We start from the raw sequence: 17,798 nt of genomic DNA, 5'->3' as shown, positions 1-17,798 counted from the left end.
TAGACAAAGATAAATAGTCAAAATATTTGATGTTAATTAAAAAAATTACAATTAAATTAATTTTTTAATACTTGAATTTACATTTTTTTGATTCCATGAAAAGGAAAGTAATATATTATTTATAAATATTTCTTCGAATAATCTAAATAAGATTTTAAAGTTTTTTTATAGCTTAATCTAATTTTTTAAAAATTTAGTACGGAACAATTTTTTTCCTTCGTTATGAATATTTAAACCGTCAAAGGGAAGTTTATGACATAAATATTAGCTAACTTGACTGTTAAAAATGGGAATTGTGTGTTTGTTTTCGTTGGGTTTACAAATACTGACAGTTGTAATATCATTTGATCTGGTATGCTTGTGCTTTTAATTACAAAGTCAAGAAGAAACTAAATGAAAGTGAAACTATTAAAGAATGTGTAGTGTTCTCAAGTCGTATAACAATTTCGCTTTTACATTCTGTGTAATTTGTAAACATGGACGTTGGAGTTGACAGGTAACAAGTCTGTTTTGGAATTGAAGGTGAGTCATAGAAACAATTTGACGCATTTGTTTTGTAATTAATACTTAGAAATCATAATGATATTTTATATAACATGTTTAGGATTCTTAAATTATTTAATTAAATCTTGGCTACACGTGGAATGGACTTGTATGTAACCTAAAATTTAAATTTTTTGTTTTGTATACTGTATTATTAGTGTTGTTTTCATAAAACTTTGCACCTTGTTTAATTTATTTCGTCTTTTAGATGTCGTTGGTGCTTCAGTTTGCTCAAGTTTATTCCGGGATGTTTTTTGTAGTTATTTTAAGGTAATCGGAACTTTTTGCTCAAACATACTCTTGGTCAAAGTATTTCAGCTAGAAAGCATTTAATTGTATGTATTTGCTCACATTTATGTGCAAGCGGTACCTGTTTTGGCTTCACGAGTTTAAGCATTATTGCACTGTTAAAAGCAAAGAAAATGGGTAAATTTGTAATTATTTAGTAAGGAAACCATGGTTGATGCTATATTTTAGGGGGGGAAGGGAAAATATGAAATAAAATTGCATTTTTGTATAGGACAAATGACCGCTGCAATCACTATACCTGCACTCTGGAAGTGAAATGGCTCAGATTTGTAATAGTTTTTTTTGAGGTATCTAATAATTTAATTAGGATTTTTACATGACTAAACAAACGGTTCTCATAAAATTCATAGGTAAGTCATGGAGAACCTAGGCCTATGTCCATTTAGACAAACCATGTAATACCTAGGTGTTTACATTTGCCTATGCCTAATGCAAGAATTACAGTAAACCACACAGATGAATAATAAAACAAGAAAAAACAGGAACATGAAAAGAAAGTATAAGATCATCTATTTTAGAGTCACTATGAGTGATCTTCACGTTACTTGCATTCATTAATGTTCGCCCAAACAAAATCTGACTCGCCATGAACTTTGGTGAAAATTGTAGTATTTGTGCAATGTTATACAAAGTAATGCTGTCACAACTTTGAAAAAAAAGGGTATAAAACACACTATGAATAATTGTGCATTCACTAAACCGGTAGTTCTCAAACTTCTTGAAGTCGGAGCACATTTAATGTAATGGTTGAACAGAAAAAGGAGGAAGGGGATCATGAGTGGAAGATCCAGAGGGAGTGGAGATGAACGGGAAGAGGGAAGCAAGTATTCCTGATGAGGACGGGGCAGGAGTGGAATGGATTTGAGGAAGCTTCAGGATTTGGGAGAAACAGGGAGGGCGGGGGCAGTCTCCTTGCCACTGGGTGGAAGCCCAAATCACGAGTGTATGCAATATTATCAATCCTACAAATAATTGTAGATGCACTATGTACAATTTTTTGAGAAATATGTTATAATGATAAAGTCAGTAATTACAGAGGGGAAAAAAATTGCTATGAAAATAAAATTAAACATACCTTAAGTTCATTCATTCTTGTGTTTATGAGAAACATTTTAGCCTGTAGAGTTGTTCAAATAACACACGATAATGATGTGTTAGCAAAAAAAGTTTATTCGAAATGGTATACCTAGTAGAGTAACTATATTTATTTTTATATCTGGACACATATTTCTCTGGAATTCAATCACAATAAACACACCCTTATAATTCTGTATTCATCATACACACTTTTATTTTTTCCTCATTCACCAAACACACTAGTATTAATCATGCATTAACTAAACACTCTATTATTATTCCAGCATCCACCAAACACCAAATTATCTATTCCTCATCTACCAGAAATACTGTTAATTTTGCATTCACCAAAAAAAAATGAATTTTTTGGCATGACCAGTTACCCACTCCTACAATCAAAAGACTGACCATTTAAAAAATAAATTTTTATCTAAGTGACAGAATATTAAAAACAACCTTCAAATAAATTGAAATAAATACTTATAATAAATAGTTGTGAATTAAATATAAATTAATACAGTAAAATTGATCATAAGTAGAGGTTATTAGTGATAAAACCAAAATAACAGCCAACCCAGAACTGCAAGATAAAACACAAAATGAAGTAAATTTCACTTCAGTTACTACCTCATTTTGTTTATTAAAATATAGAATTAATTTCAAAAATCTTTAGTTTTAGATTTATGCTAAAAAATTTAAAATGTTATGTACTAAGTAAAATTTATTTATTTAGTATCTATGTACTTATAGTTTTTTTCTATTTTTTCTCAAAGTAAAGCATAGCAGTTTGTAGCTAATACCCTTCATAGAATCATCACAAGAAAATTTTTTAAGTATAATGATATACATTTTTTTCATTTATATTAATAGCATTAAAATAATAAAGCAGTGACAAGAAAGTAAACTTAATTTTTAAAATATGTTGGCAACAGAATTAAACTTAAACCACGCAATCAATAAATCTCCTCCCCCCGCCCTCCACCCGACTGCTTAAAAAGTAATGTTGTTTTAATAGTACCAATAAAACAATTTTTTTGTTTTGATATCTGATTAATTTTATATATTAATGCTCAATTTTCATATAAAAAAATCTTGACAGCCACTTGAAAGCTTTAAAGCTAAATACCAAAACATACCATTTCCATCCTTCACTATTGTGTTTAAAATTTCCCCTGCATTAAAAATCAATTAGGGGACAGTTTTTAACAATTAATCAATAGCTACCCATTTAAATAAACAAACCAAATTTTAAGGTTCTTCATAACCCTCAATTTTAGTACTCTATGGGAAATTGTTATAATTGTAAAATATATGCACATTCAGTGCTATTTACTTAAATAAAAAAATCTAAGCACATTTACTTCCTTAAAATACAGTACATAATACTTTCTAGAAAAATTACTGTACAGTGTATACATATGTATTGGTAAAATTAAGTTTAAGCTACGGTTTTCGTAATGAAAATTTGAGCACATTGTACAATGTATACTAACTATAAAATATAGTATAGTATAGTATTATAGTAATATAGTAGCCTATAGTAACTATAAAATCAAATTTAAGGTCAAGTAAACAACAGTTCTGGTTCTCTATTTTCTATCAAATTAAAGAATTCCTTCAGGACAGGCAGGATTCAATCAGATTTTAAGTAAGTTAAACTATTTTGTGTGCAAATAAAGTATATAATTTGCTGAAATGAAAGATAAAATGAAAATAATTTAGCGTAATTAACAGTTCATATAAAGTTCAAGGAATAATGCAGTATGCTAAAATTTAATGTTCTGTATTATTTGCTAAGTTTAATATTACAAAACTAAATTAAATATGGTTGTCACATATTTTAAAACAATACTTATGGTAATGTCATAAAATCTTCATGACAAATATACCTACCTGTACATACATGAGTCAATATGTAAATATTGGAAAACAAATTTGGGGGTGAGATAAAATACTATGTGATCAGAATTGGTAAATAAAGAATAAGCGGAGCTTAGAAAACAGTAAATTCCATGGCATTGGTATGCAGAAGATACCAAATGTCAAACAGGCTATCAGTAAGATAATTTAAGTTATTTCTGTTGTAGAATAATTTAAAAAATACTTTGGCCAGTAGAAAATTTAAAAGCTTATAACTTTGAAACTCTTTGTTTCATGTGCATAGCTTGAACTTTGAAGAGGTCTGGTTTGGTGTATAATAAGAAATGAACCTTATAAGAAAACCATAAAATAAAGGAGAGCAACCAGTAACCCATAAGGCTTTCAGAAAACTTAACTTAAGGTTTGGTCAGATGCCTTGTGGTTTATTTGATATTCTTGTAATTACTATCAAGACCCTAATTGTGTAGATTTATCACAATATCTCTCTTGCATTTTTGTTTCGTTTCAAATTTAATAACCACATATTTACTCTGTAATGCCGTCAAATGTCACTGCAAGTGTTTGTAGATACAATCATTTGGTTTAGATTTTACAGCTCTTAAATAGCATTCAGTAAATATCTGGTGACACAATTTACGACCAAACAATGTACGCACTAGATCTATCACTGATAAATTTACAAGAACATCCCTTAACCAGGTGTGTCTAGTTGATCTACCCCACATAGAACTTACCTAAACAATAAGACACTCATTTTTCACATTTGTATCAACATAAATCTAATGGAATATTACCAGGTACCAGAGAATATGTAAGAGTCATATAATGATTACCTTTTTATTTTGTATTCACTGCACATATTACTTAATTTAGTTTCTGATGCAGTCCAAGCAAAAAAAAAAATACAATTAGAAATAACCCCTGAAAAAATTGTATTTTTGCAACATAAAAAATCAGCTCGTTCCTGTTTCTTATTATGTATTAAACACAATTTTGAGAACATTTCATTAAAAGTTCCAGAAAAAGTCTTGAAATTGGTTCACCAGGTATTTGTAGACCCTCTTCTAAACAACATAAAGTGTAAAATTAGTGGCAACTGCTGTTGAGCCAGCAAAGGTGGATAGGGAACCAACTAGTTAATATAAGGTTGTGAGTTGACTTGGGAAAACTGGAGAAGGAATGCACTATAATTTAATGATATGCAGTGGAAAACAAAATGTGCTTGGAGTCTACTCACAACAGAAGTGAAACTTCTTGCAAAATTCTCTTTCGCTGAGGTCGCAGATAAAAAAAAAAGAGCTAGTGTACGAGAGCTAAATGATGCTATTGTGGAAGTATGCGAGTATGTAAGTATGCTGCATCATTTCTACCTCTCCCCTGCCATCTCATTCTCTACCGGTTTCCCCACCACGTTCCTAACTATTGTGCAATAATTTTTTTTGAAATGCTCAAAAATGTTATCCCTCTTAGCAAAGAAGTTTCACTTCAAAAAAAAAGTTTCTAATTATGTCCCACCGAGGCAGTCTGGGTCAAACCTGGATGTCTCGCTGGTGGGAAACGTGGCAGATGTTTCTGTGATCTAGTGAGTTTGCTCGATGCACTCCTGTTTCCCATGTATTAATTACATCAATGCTTCATTAACATCACATCGCCTTTCATAATCTTCCATGATTAGGTTTACATTGAAGAAATTTAATTGGTGAAAAGTTGTGTTTAGCATAATGATTGAATATACATACACACACACACACACACACACACACACACATATATACATACAGTGGTGTAATTTTTCATCCCGACCGGGGTTAGTGTTCTATATGCTGCACAGCAATGGCGATGACATCATTAAAACCCCTACATTATCGAGCGACAAGTGCGGTAAAGTAAGGGTTCTGGGCAGGGAACTTACAAAATAGAAACTACTAGATGTGGGTTTTAGAATACATCAAAGTTTCGATCGACATTGCAGTGGCAACAGTCCTCTAATGAGAGTAGCAGTCCTCTTGCCTTCAAATGCTTTGGTTTGATAATAATTTATTGATTTATTAATTCTTAGAAAAAAAATGATTAAAATCCATTGATGAGGTATGAACCTATAGTTTGATTACTTGGCTTATTTTTCTATACTTTGTTGTATGATACACACAAGTTTTTGATACTTTAGGTAATAGTTTAATTATTTAAGTAGGCTCTATAATGAAAGTAATTATTATTTTCAAAATATTTTTTTAAATCAAGCATTTCATTAATTAACTAATAATAATTAAATGCTTGAAATATCAATTGGAGGTTAATAGCTACTGATTGGCTGCAACCTTGTGCCAATCAGTGACCTCTTCTCCTTCTGGTTGGTCGGGCAGTCTGGCTAGTCAGAGGCGATCGCCTTTTGCCGACTTCAGAGCTTGATTTTTAAAGTGTCTGAAAAGTTTCCAGCGTGGGCTCAGTTTTTAGCCATCCACCCTGTTTTAGGTTTGATGGGTGATTCAGTATTTCATTTGCGTCACGAATGTATCGTTTCTTATATTTCGGGATATTGCTTGTGGTGTTAAACTGTCCTACGATCCTTATCTAAGGTACAAAGGTATTATTTTGAAGAATTGTTGTGATCCTTAGTGGACTACAATAATGCATTTCCTCTCCAACATAACCCGAAATGCCTCATACACAGAAGTTTCCAAGTAGACTATAATATAATGCCGATTTGTACATATGTTACTTAAGCATGTCTTTCATACAAAATTGACAGGTGCGTTTTCAAAACATTAATTTATATATATTATTAACGAAATCATCTAACAATTATTGACTTAAAAATTTAATTACTAAAAACAGTTAAAAATCAAAGCATGAACAGTTCATTTTTTCGTTTCTCAAGCAAAATCATTACTTAAATTACTATGTGTAAACGCTTGGAGTTCTAAAAATCTGCTGTTCCCCTAAGATATTACGTTGACAATCTTTTCTTTTAAAATTCGATTGCCTATATAAAAAATTTACCAGAAAATAAGGATTTATAATTGTAAACCTTCTCAAAATCCCGGCTACGTCTTTGGATGATGATAATTATGATTGTGTGTTCGTCGGTTGAGAGGTTGTTTTGGATCTCTAGCATTCGTCGCACAGTTGCCTGTCGCAGTATACACGACACCAAGCACTCGTCGCACGGTCAAGTCGAGAAATAGTCCTTTACCTTTTTTATTTTATTTAACTTGTTTGTGTTTCCTTTTAAAAGTATGGCCGTTAGTGGGAAAAGGAAAATTAAAAATTAATTTAGCAATATCAATTTTAATTCGTGATTTCGTACTAGAAAAAGCTTTCAAATGTTTTTTTATTGCCGCGTATAATCACGTGGTTACACCGGAATGTGATTGTAAGCATTCATGCAGCTGACCCGGAGTTAATCAATCAGGAAGTAATATCGTCGAAATTTAAGTTCGAGGCTGGCTATTAAAAAAAAAAATTTGTAAAGTCGGTTTACGGACGATAGTTTAACGTGACGTCATAACAAAACATTGATGAAACGATTGCATATTTTTATGAATAAAATTGAATCATTTTTATTGAATTATCACCATTTCGTATGGATACAAAGGAGGAGTGAAATGAAATCTACAATTTAATTGATAAATTTACTTTTATTTGCACTCATTAATTCAAATATGTTTATTACTTTAACGAAGAGATTAGTTTAACTATAACTTTTATACATGTTTGCTATTTAACTTCAAGATCGTCGAGAATGTTTTACGCTTTTTCGCAATTACACATTTAACAACGAAGTTTGTTCGTCGTGAAATTAAACGTAGAATTTAATAAAAATGCCCTTGCAGTTAATTAAAAAGTATTAGTAATTTTAAGAAAGAATTTCGGCTTTAATCTCGTGGTGCGCTGGGGCCGAGATTAAAATTTGTCGAGAATATTTTACTTTTTATGTTTTCCAGTGCTCAAAATGATATGCGATTGTGGCCCCGGGCACGAAATTATATTTATAATTCATTAATAATAACGCCCCTCGCGATAAACAAAGGAAAATATGTATTAACGAGTGCCTGGTTGCCGTGGAAGCGGTTAGATAGCGCTATTAGTTCGGTTAGCGTCCGTCACCGTAGATGACAGCACCGAAGGGAAATAATATTATTTCGTTTTTATAATACGATTTTATAACAAATACGCATCCCAAATACACCAAACTCATTTGTAATGTGTTACAATATTTCTTAAAACATTGTGCAAACGATCCCGGGTGTAATTTGAATTATTATGTGTAACTGTAAAACACCATTGTTCGTACAAAAAGTATTTGAAAATTCAACATTACTTTTAAATAACCGTACCGATTGTGCTGAAGATCGGTGGACGATCTTTAAATTACATATCAATAATTCAAACGACGAAAACATGATTGAAAAGTCAAATCGATGGTTGTTCCAATCGAGTGGAAGAGAGATGCGGCGCAAGCGTACAATGAGCGTAACGGGACACATCGTAGTGGGACAATGTGCGTTACGGGACACTTTTTCGTGCGTGCAGCCGGCGTTCATCGATTTATTAGACGTTGTCACGTCAAAAAATATTTTTGAAAGAGTTAATTTATGAAATTTTCCGGAGGAGGGCCTGCACAGAAGTAAAAGGCCGCGGGCCACGCAAAGTCTAGGTCTGGGACTGCCGCCAAGGGAAAAATCTCCGATCCAGCCGGGAGTGGGAGCTACTGGGCCAAATTTAAAAAAAAACATACTCTGTTTAAAAGGAGCTATTTTTCAATCTCAACTTTTCTTTTGTGGGGTTATTTTTTTAATAACGCGTTGGCATTTGAATAACCTTAAAAAAAAATGGTGTAATGGTCACAGTATCCTGGCTACGGCCTTGCGTGAATGCTTGGTGGAGCCCGCGGGTTTTATTTTAGGTGAAGGGGGCGGGGTGGTGCATAGCGGGCGGCTGGAATGTTGTCCCCCCCCCCCCCCCCCATCATCTCTGAATGAGGCGGGCTTCTGGCGTGCATACTTGACGTTTGGCCAGCGGCTTCGTCGCCGAAAAACGTCCCACGAGTTCGGGTCTGGCGGTTGGCCCCGCGCGGATACTGTGGCGGTCGATAGGGGCGGAGGCGCACCCCGTTCAAATGTCCATAAATATATATATATATGTACATATATTCATACGGAATATAAAAGCTCTCTTTGGTTGAGCATGTTGAATGGTGAATTGGCTGAATCTGCGGGCAACAGCAGATGCGTTTGAAACCTTTCTGGGGGGTTGTGTCTCGGTCCCAAAGGGCCCCATAGTGAATGGCTCAGGCCTGTAGTAAATAACAATAACTTGCCAGTTAAAAAATTAATTATAAAATTAAATAACGAATGTTTATGGTTTTGGAAAAAAAAACTAATTTAAAGGAAGACTGATCTAAATTTGTGAGTTATAGGTAAAATGAAATTTCTTGACCGTCTTTCAAGTACCTATATGTCTGCAGGCTTGAAACCCGACAGGGATATTCTTTATATTACATACACATCAACTGAGCTCGGGGTTTTCCTAAAATCAGCCTCCAAAGCGGGGTACGGGAGCGTTAAAGATTTCTGGGCTGTAACCGCTTCCACGGCACATTTCCCACCATAACCCGACCTGGGAAACACACTAGATCGAAAATTATATATATTTTCAAAATTTTTGAAATTTAGGGTCATAACCCCTTTCTCCCTCCGAGGGGGAGAAAGTTGAAACCCAGGCACATTTTCTACCATAACCCACATCATAAACACTGTAAATCGAAAATAATATGTTTATAAAATTTTCAAAATTGAAGGGCCTTATCCCCTGCCCTCTCTGGGCACATTTTCCACGATGACCCGGCCTTTTGGACAGGAAACATTCCAAATTGAAAAAAGTATTGATTTTTAAAATTTTCAAAATTTTGTTTTAACCTCCCCCTCTCCTCCCAGGGGTACAGTCAACTTCGAGGCAAATTCCCATCATGCCCCGACCTCATGGATACACAAAAAGGTATGGTTATTACCTATAGCTCGAAATGAGATTTTTTGATCCTCTGAGCCCAGCACTCTATGGTCTTATGTTAACAAAATATTGTATTCTCTGAGGTTCTTTGTATGTATGCAAAATTTAAACACATTCGGACGTCGAAAAGTGGGAAAAAATTGAATGGAAAGATTTTATTACATAGTCCATTCATTCATACATACATACATACATACATACATACATACATACATACATACATACAGATCAAGCTAATAAAGCGTGGTAAAATTAACGTAATAAACAGTTGAAGTCACACTACAAATGTGGTATTGTACTCAAACGTATAACTGAATTTAGTTTTCAGTATAAAGATTTACCAAGTAGATAAATATCTTCGAAGTTTAGTTCTGCAGTGTTTCCATTTTGCTTTCCGTCGTGTTGCACGACACGACGAATTTAGAAATAGAATCGACTTCGTGCGGGCCGTCGGGGGTGCGTATTTCGTCGTGCTGACGTCACGGTGACCTTGTCTTTCATTGGCTGCTGAGCGTGACGGGTCATATCGTGTCGTGTTCGTCGTGACATCGTGACTCCAGCTCCACAATCCGCAGCGAATAGTAGCACGGTTTGCATCAGCTGGGGGGGAAAACCTTTTGAAGAGGTAATATTCGTGAAGAATGAAAGGAGGTTGGAAGGGAGGGGGGTGAATGTCTGCCCGATCCGTGTTTTGAGTTTCCAGATTTTGACGTGACAACATCTAACAAATAGATGAACGCCGGCTGCACTAACGAAAAAGTGTCCCGTTACGCTGTGTCCCATAACGCACATTGTCCCGTTACGCTGTGCCCCGTTACGCTGTGTCCCGTTACGCTCATTGTACGCTTGCGCCGCATCTATCTCTCTTCCACTCGATTGGAACAACCATCGATTTGACTTTTTCGAGGCACATTAAACTTGAAACACTCCCATTCGTTTCCTACTTTTCCTATCATCGTCCTATCCTTAACAGAATAACACAGATTGGAAGAAGTTAAATAGCAAACATGTATAAAAGTTATAGTTAAAAAATAATCTCTTCGTTAAAGTAATAAATATATTTGAATTAATGAGTGCAAATAAAAGTAAATTTATCAATTAAATTGTAGATTTCATTTCACTCCTTCTTTGTAACCATACAAAAAGGTGATAATACAATAAAAATGATTCAATTTTATTCATAAAAGTATGCAATCATTTAATCAAATGTTTTCTTATGACGTTGTCACGTTAAACTATCGTCCGTAAACAACCAATTTTTTTTAATGCTTGGGTTTTTACATCGATTCGATAAAAATTGCAAGTCGAGTGTTAATATGATTCTTAGGAAACCTGGCAAGTAATGTGATACGCCACAAAGATAACGTTTACAGTTACGGCAACAGTAAATATGACCGTCGTCTTTTTTTTCACTGTGGGGTTTGAAAAGTTGTGTTTTAAATAATAGGGAACGGTCCCGAGAAAATTGTTAGCCCCTGGCCTCTTGGTTATTCTCGATGGCCCTGAAAAAAAAATGTGGGAGGGTTAGCACTCTTGATTCCATCAGCCGATGTGTTGACACGAACAGTTTCACGTTTTAACATAGCGCGGCAGAACACTTAAAGTGTTGGGCGGTGTTCTTATTCTTTGGAGCACTATGCGAATGCGTGCTCACTCATGCGGTATAGTTGGTGTCCTGGAGATGCGACGTTCCCAAAAGTACTCAGAACTTCTCCTGTGTGTGCGTCATTCGCCCTAAAGTCATGGATCCTAAAAAAGTAAGTTGAAAGACTTAAAAAAGGTTCTATAGTCCATCCCGAATGAGAACGATCCAGTTCAAGTATTTTTGAACTATTTTTTTTAATGCAGTAATACCTAAACCCTACTTTACACATGATTTTCAGTGAACTGGAAGATAACTACTTAAAAAAAAACCATAGGTTTCTAAACAAAAACAAATCCAAAATTGGTCTCAAAATTAAATTTTGTTCTGTTTATGGAAAACCATTGCTATGTTTCGCGCAAGACTCAGCCCAGCCAAAGTATTATTTGGTAAGTCTAGCGCTCGAACCTTATTGTCCTTGAACCCCATAAAACACTCTCATGAGGTCCGCCTAGTTGGGTGTGTATTGCCCCTGGTGCGTTTAGCGCGGTATCGCCTATAAGCGCAAGGCTGTGGTCTGGCGCGCAGTCTTCTCGTCGTGCATAGCGGTGAATATAACATTATATGGCGGAGAAATGAAGATAAAGGTGTAATGCAAGTCCCTTGAGTCCTTTTTTTTTATTTGTTTTTGGTGGCTAAAAATTATTGTGAAAATAAACGCCATGTAGACATTTTTTTCACTTTTCTAAAAGGACAGTTTAAAAACAAAAATACGGAAATTGAACTGTTATATACCCCCTGCGCATTCTTAAACGGACACCACCACTATATCTTGAGTAGTTTCCAGATTGCTTGGTTTTATTCTGAAGCTCTCCGCACTGTGTGTGTTTGTGTTTGTGTTTGTGTGTGTGCGCGCGCGGGGCTTCCCCCCCCCCCCCCCCTCCCAGTTAGGTGGGACCCTTAAGGACAAACGAACTAGCGTAGAGGTTGAAGTAATTTCACTCTCAGTTCTAGGACAAGCTACTTCAGGTCAAGTATCAGCCGATGTGTGATGGGGCGGAGACAGCGGAATGGCCGTGGGTCCGAAACCGCTCCCAAACAAACGCACTTAAGTTAGGAAAAAAAATATTGGGGAAGCCTTCTTTTCACAGACGAGAGAGCCAAACGCCCGATCGTGCATCTTCGTTTTTATTTTTTTATTTTGGACAACTAATGATAACTAATGGTCAATTAGGTTAGGTATAGCTACATTATAAATACTTGAAAACATTGTGGACGGTTGATTTGGTTAGGATAGCTACATTAAAGATACTGTGAAATCATGTAAACGGTTTCCTAGCCCTGGATGGCTACATATTAAAAAGTTATTTGCTAAGCAACCTTGGGGGAACTTCGGGTGTGGCTCTCTCGTCTGTGAAATGAAGGCTTCCCAAAAAATGGAATCCTATAATGGCTGTACTGGCCACCCTCTTCTCAAAACACTGACCACGATCCTGAAGAATCCTGCTGGCGGCCCGTCGCCGGGCGAGCCCCGAAGTGAGCATTTTTTTTTATTCTTCCGCGCGCGAAAAGTCGAGTCGACGGCCTCTAAATACTGGTCGTTCCGCGAGTTCCAGTGTTTTTTTTTTCCTTCTTTCGCCACCTCCCTCCTCCCCCTGTTCATTCGTCGGTCGCGAGCCGTCTGACCGGCCGAACATCCGCCGAGGAGGATCAATTGGCAGTTGAACCTACATCGTAAAAAACAAATTGTTTTACTTAACGCGTTAATATTACGCGGCAGCCGTGTCTCCACTGATACGTTCTTTGAACGAGTTTTGCAGTGTGGTTATAAGTTTTGTAATGAAAATCTTCAAAATCAAATGTATTTTGACTATAGTACAGTTTCGCATCACAAACGCATTCAACTGCTTTATTTATTTATTACGTTAAAATACAATTAAATACGTTACACAGAGCAATTGCTCCTGAAAACAATGTTCCTCAAAAGTATTATACATATTCTAAAAATCAAATATATTTGGGTAATTTTACAGTTTTGCAACAAAAAAGCAACTAATTCCTTTCTTTATTTTAATGTTATATTTTAAAATACAACTGAATACACTGTAAGGAACAGTTACCAAAATAATAGTTGGTTTACACTATTTTTCAGGGAAGCCTTGTTTCATTCCAGATTGGCCCGGCAACTCAATCCAAAATAGTAACAAATTAAAATTGAAACACTAGAAACAAATTAAGTTTGTAAGTTGCATCTTTAATTTCAGTTTTCTTAGCGAGCTTCCGCGGCCGCGACAACCCGACTACAACTGACCAGACAACAGACAACTGACGACGAACGACTGACCAATCACAACACAGAATATATCTCTCTAAAAGTCTGGAGAGAGAAGCCTAAGATGTCCATCAAGTTCTGTCCCTCCCCGAACACGCCCGAATATTCACCTTCGGCCAACCTCGGGATTTGTTTTATTTTTGCGCAGGAAAAATGAATTCTAATATTAAAAGTGGTCGGTTAGGTTAGCTACATTAAAACACTTTAAAACACTATGGACGGTTAGTTAGGTTAGTATTGCTACATTAAATTAAACAGAGAAATATAAATATATATAAATAAACCCGAGGCCGAAGGTGAATATTCGGGCGTGTTAGGGGCAGGGACAGAACTTGATGTAAATCTTAGGCTTCTCGTCTGGAGACACATCACACCACCTCAAGGCTCGCCCTGATTGGCTGGCGAGACTGAGCCCAGAGAAAGTTCCAGTTTATTGCTGCGCAGTTGTGCGTCCACGTGCTAAGTTTTTTTTCTTCTTCAACAAAGCACTAACTTGAGGCGTGAAAAATGACCTGCTGGCTACAATGTGTGTATTTACCAATCATATCTATAATATTACTCCAGTTTTTTTGTTTATTTGTGTGCAAAATTAAAGTGAGTTTGTTTTTATTACGCCAGTTAATCTAACTTCTACCGTGCGTACATTAAGTACACGCACCCATATTTTCGCGTTGTTTCTTCCCGCCGCTGCCCTTGTCGCGGTCCCTGCAAGACGACACACGGTGGGAACCTTGTTCGCACAGCGCCCTGACGTGGCGTGTGTTCACAGGCGCCGGTCGCCGCCGCCGCCGCCGCCTCCTGGGGGCGGGGGGAGATGGCGGACGAGGGACGCCGACGCGGCCAGCCGCCTTCGAGGGACCCGCGCGGCGCCAGGACCAAGGTGAGGCGGCCCCGTAGTTCCCTCAAGCACGTACCAGCTATCTGGCACGTGCACCAGAGTTTACCTGCCGGCGTTGCCAGGCGTACCAGCTATCTGGCGCATGTACCAGAGTTTTTCTAGCGGCGGGTGCGGCAACTTCGCGTGATTCGCGTCAAGAAATGGATTTTGAAAACACAATTTGCGTATACCTATCACTCTAAGCATTACTTTTAAGTACTTATACGTTCAATTTCCTGTCCGAGTTTTCATATTACAAGTGTATTTGCAACACGAGAACACGTGAAAGTACTCGTCACCGAGTCTGGCGAGTACTGGAAGACTCGCTCTCATTTCTCGTCCGGCCGAGGTGTGCGCGGATCATCGGCGACGGACGGGCAGTTACAGGTCGACGTAAACTCAGCCCGCCCGCTCGCCGGCACACGAGCGCCTCGTGTAAACGCGGGGCGATAACGCGATTGGCAGCTTCCACCTCCTCCGTCCTCACCTCCACCCCCCTTCCCTCCTGCCCAGATTGTCCGTGTCCGGTCTGGAGCGAGCCGGCTAAGAATAGGCCGTGTTCCGTTACCTCCCCCTGCGCGCACCGCCCGGCCTGGTGGCTGTTCCGTTTCTTCGGCGCCGGTGCACCGGGGGCATATCCGGAAACTGGCACGTTGGTTTGTCGCGTTTGGTTCATTTATACGGCTGTTACCCGATGATAACTTATCAGGGGGGAAAAAAATTGTTGTCTGTAAAGTCGGTTTACGGACGACAGTTTAACGTGACAACGTCATGACAAAACATTGATGAAATTATTGCATACTTTTATGAATAAAATTGAATCATTTTTATTGAATTATCACTATTTTGTATGGATACAAAGGTGGAGTGAAATGAAATCTACAATTTAATTGATAAATTTACTTTTATTTGCCCTCATTAATTCTAATATGTTTATTACTTTAACGAAGAGATTATTTTAAATATAACTTTTATACATGTTTGCTTTTTAACTTCTTCTAATCTGTATTATTCTGTTAAGGATAGGACGATGATAGGAAAAGTAGGAAACGAATGGGAGTGTTTCAAGTTTAATGTGCCTCGAAAAAGTCAAATGGATGGTTGTTCCAATCGAGTGGAAGAGAGATAGATGCGGCGCAAGCGTACAATGAGCGTAACGGGAGACAGCGTAACGGGACAATGTGCGTAACGAGAGACTTTTTCGTCCGTGCAGATGGCGTTCATCGATTTATTAGACGTCACGTCAAAAAAAAACAAAACAAGAGGATTATGTACAGACCACTGAATAGCCAGAAATCTCCTCAAGGTCTTAATTTTTTTTTTTCCTGTCAGCAAGCTAATATACACATCTGGGTATGTGGGTCTAAAACTCTGATGGTCGAATTATCAAATTCCGCGCGATGGTCTCTTGTGTTCTAATACCTGTAATGCCCGTTCTACAAATAGTTTAACACGCAGAAGTTGATGGACCCGTAATTATTAGCTCGGGAATGCTGAGCTCTTCCATTTACCTTGCTCCGTGCGACCAATGATAGCCGAGTACTTTGCTACCTGGATCTTCTAAATACCTACGTTAAAAATTGTTTCAAGTTCATCAATATCTAGCGTTCTATTATTACTTTGTCGTTTATTTTTATTATAAATGTATATTCTGCCCGTGCTGTAATCTAGAAGCATAACAAACATATTTCTTTAAATTGAATTTATATTTCGTAACCTTGAAATGAAATTTCATTGGTTGACTTTTGTTTCGTTTCCGTGCCTTGTGGAAGCATCCTTCTCCATCCCCGTGCTATTGTAGAACTTGCCTAAGGAGCTGATGCGTGTGGCGTTTTTTAAATGAAATAATACAACATACAATATATGTAAGATACTTGGCAGTATCTGCGTAAGGGCTTCAGTCTAAAAGCCCATGACTTAGGCTAGGCTAAAATAGCATTTGTCTACCGAAGTCTTTGATCACGGAGCTGAAAAGTCAAGCAAGGTCATGTTGGTCTTATCGTTTAGTATTGAAAATGAGCCTTCGTCCAAGCATGTGCCACACATTAAGAGGTTTCAAAGGATTATGCCGTAGTGTCTGTAGCCAGTATTATTATAGTTGTAGTGATTTCCAAACATACTCAAATAGGCCCTACTGAAAGCCAATGACTTCACAAGAGAAACTATTTGTAACAGCCGGTCATTATGTTCAGACATTCCATTAAATTATATATTATGCTTTAACGAAGCCAAGTTTTGAAAATCAACAGAAAAACTTTTATGGCCTAAAAATAACTATTGGAACATGATGACGTCTTTCGGTCACTGCCCCTTTCCTTTAAGGCCCCTGCCTCCTGGGCACGCACACGGTTTGCAGAGCTTCAGTAGAAACCACGTGATTTGAAAACTACTCAAGATATCCTAGTGGTGTCTGTTTGCGAAACGCATTTAAGAATACGCTGAGGGCGGGTGTGTAGTTCCGTTTCCGTTTTTTTTAAATTTATTTTTAGGGGAGTGAAAATGGCTAAAACGGGTGTTTACGGAGTAATTTTTGGACATGAAACACAGGTGCAGATTCTTGAAAGCCATCAAGGGACTCGCAGTAGATCTTTGTTTCATTTTCTCCGCCATGTAATGTCACGGTCACCAAGGCAAATCTCGTGGTTGTCCTATGCGCGACGAGAAGACCGCGTGCCAGTTCGGAACCTTGCGCTTAGAGGCGATACAGCGTTAGATGTACCAGCGAGCCTGACTCTTATCATCCCGCCTCACTAACACAAGGTGGGCCCCTTAATCAAATCCACTAGAGACTAATATTAACAATACAGGCGATAGTGTGAATAAATAACCTAGCAGCAAGAGTTGTCAGATAAATCGTTAAATTATATATATTTTTTTCAGTGTTCAAATGATTCACTTCCTTTTGATAAATTTTAAACAGTGGAGTTTTATTTCCTTTGTGGCAGTCCTGCAATGACATTTTTCGGGGTTTATGTATTTCGGCGTTGTGGTAATTCGGCGTTGTGGTACACAGCAGTTTTCTAGCTGTCGGCGTTGTGGTCAATTTGGCGTTCGGCGTTATGGTTTTCGGCGTTGTGGTATTTCGGCGTTGTGGTGCGTCCCCCTTGAAAGCGCCGCGGAGAGCGCGAAACGGAACGGGTGTCGGCGGGCCTGCGCGTCCGTGCGGCGGCGGGAGGAACCGCGACAGG

The 17,798-nt window shown here is 37.4% G+C and overlaps 1 protein-coding gene across 1 annotated transcript in view; it reads left to right on the top strand.

Annotated features, from left to right (window-relative positions):
• The first annotated feature begins 278 nt into the window (after positions 1-278).
• Positions 279-17,798, top strand: part of LOC134539703 (rho GTPase-activating protein 23) — a 492,628-nt gene continuing 475,108 nt past the window's right edge. Inside the window, exons 1-2 of the mRNA XM_063381919.1 lie at positions 279-522; positions 14,503-14,613. Of these exons, the coding sequence (XP_063237989.1) occupies positions 14,548-14,613 (66 nt within the window). The 5' untranslated portion in view covers positions 279-522; positions 14,503-14,547. The remainder of the gene's footprint in view (positions 523-14,502; positions 14,614-17,798) is intronic.

This window comes from Bacillus rossius, chromosome 15 (genome assembly GCF_032445375.1).
Source record: "Bacillus rossius redtenbacheri isolate Brsri chromosome 15, Brsri_v3, whole genome shotgun sequence".
In the NCBI taxonomy this organism is placed as follows: Eukaryota; Metazoa; Arthropoda; class Insecta; order Phasmatodea; family Bacillidae; genus Bacillus; species Bacillus rossius.
This window is presented reverse-complemented; position numbering and strand designations above follow the sequence as displayed.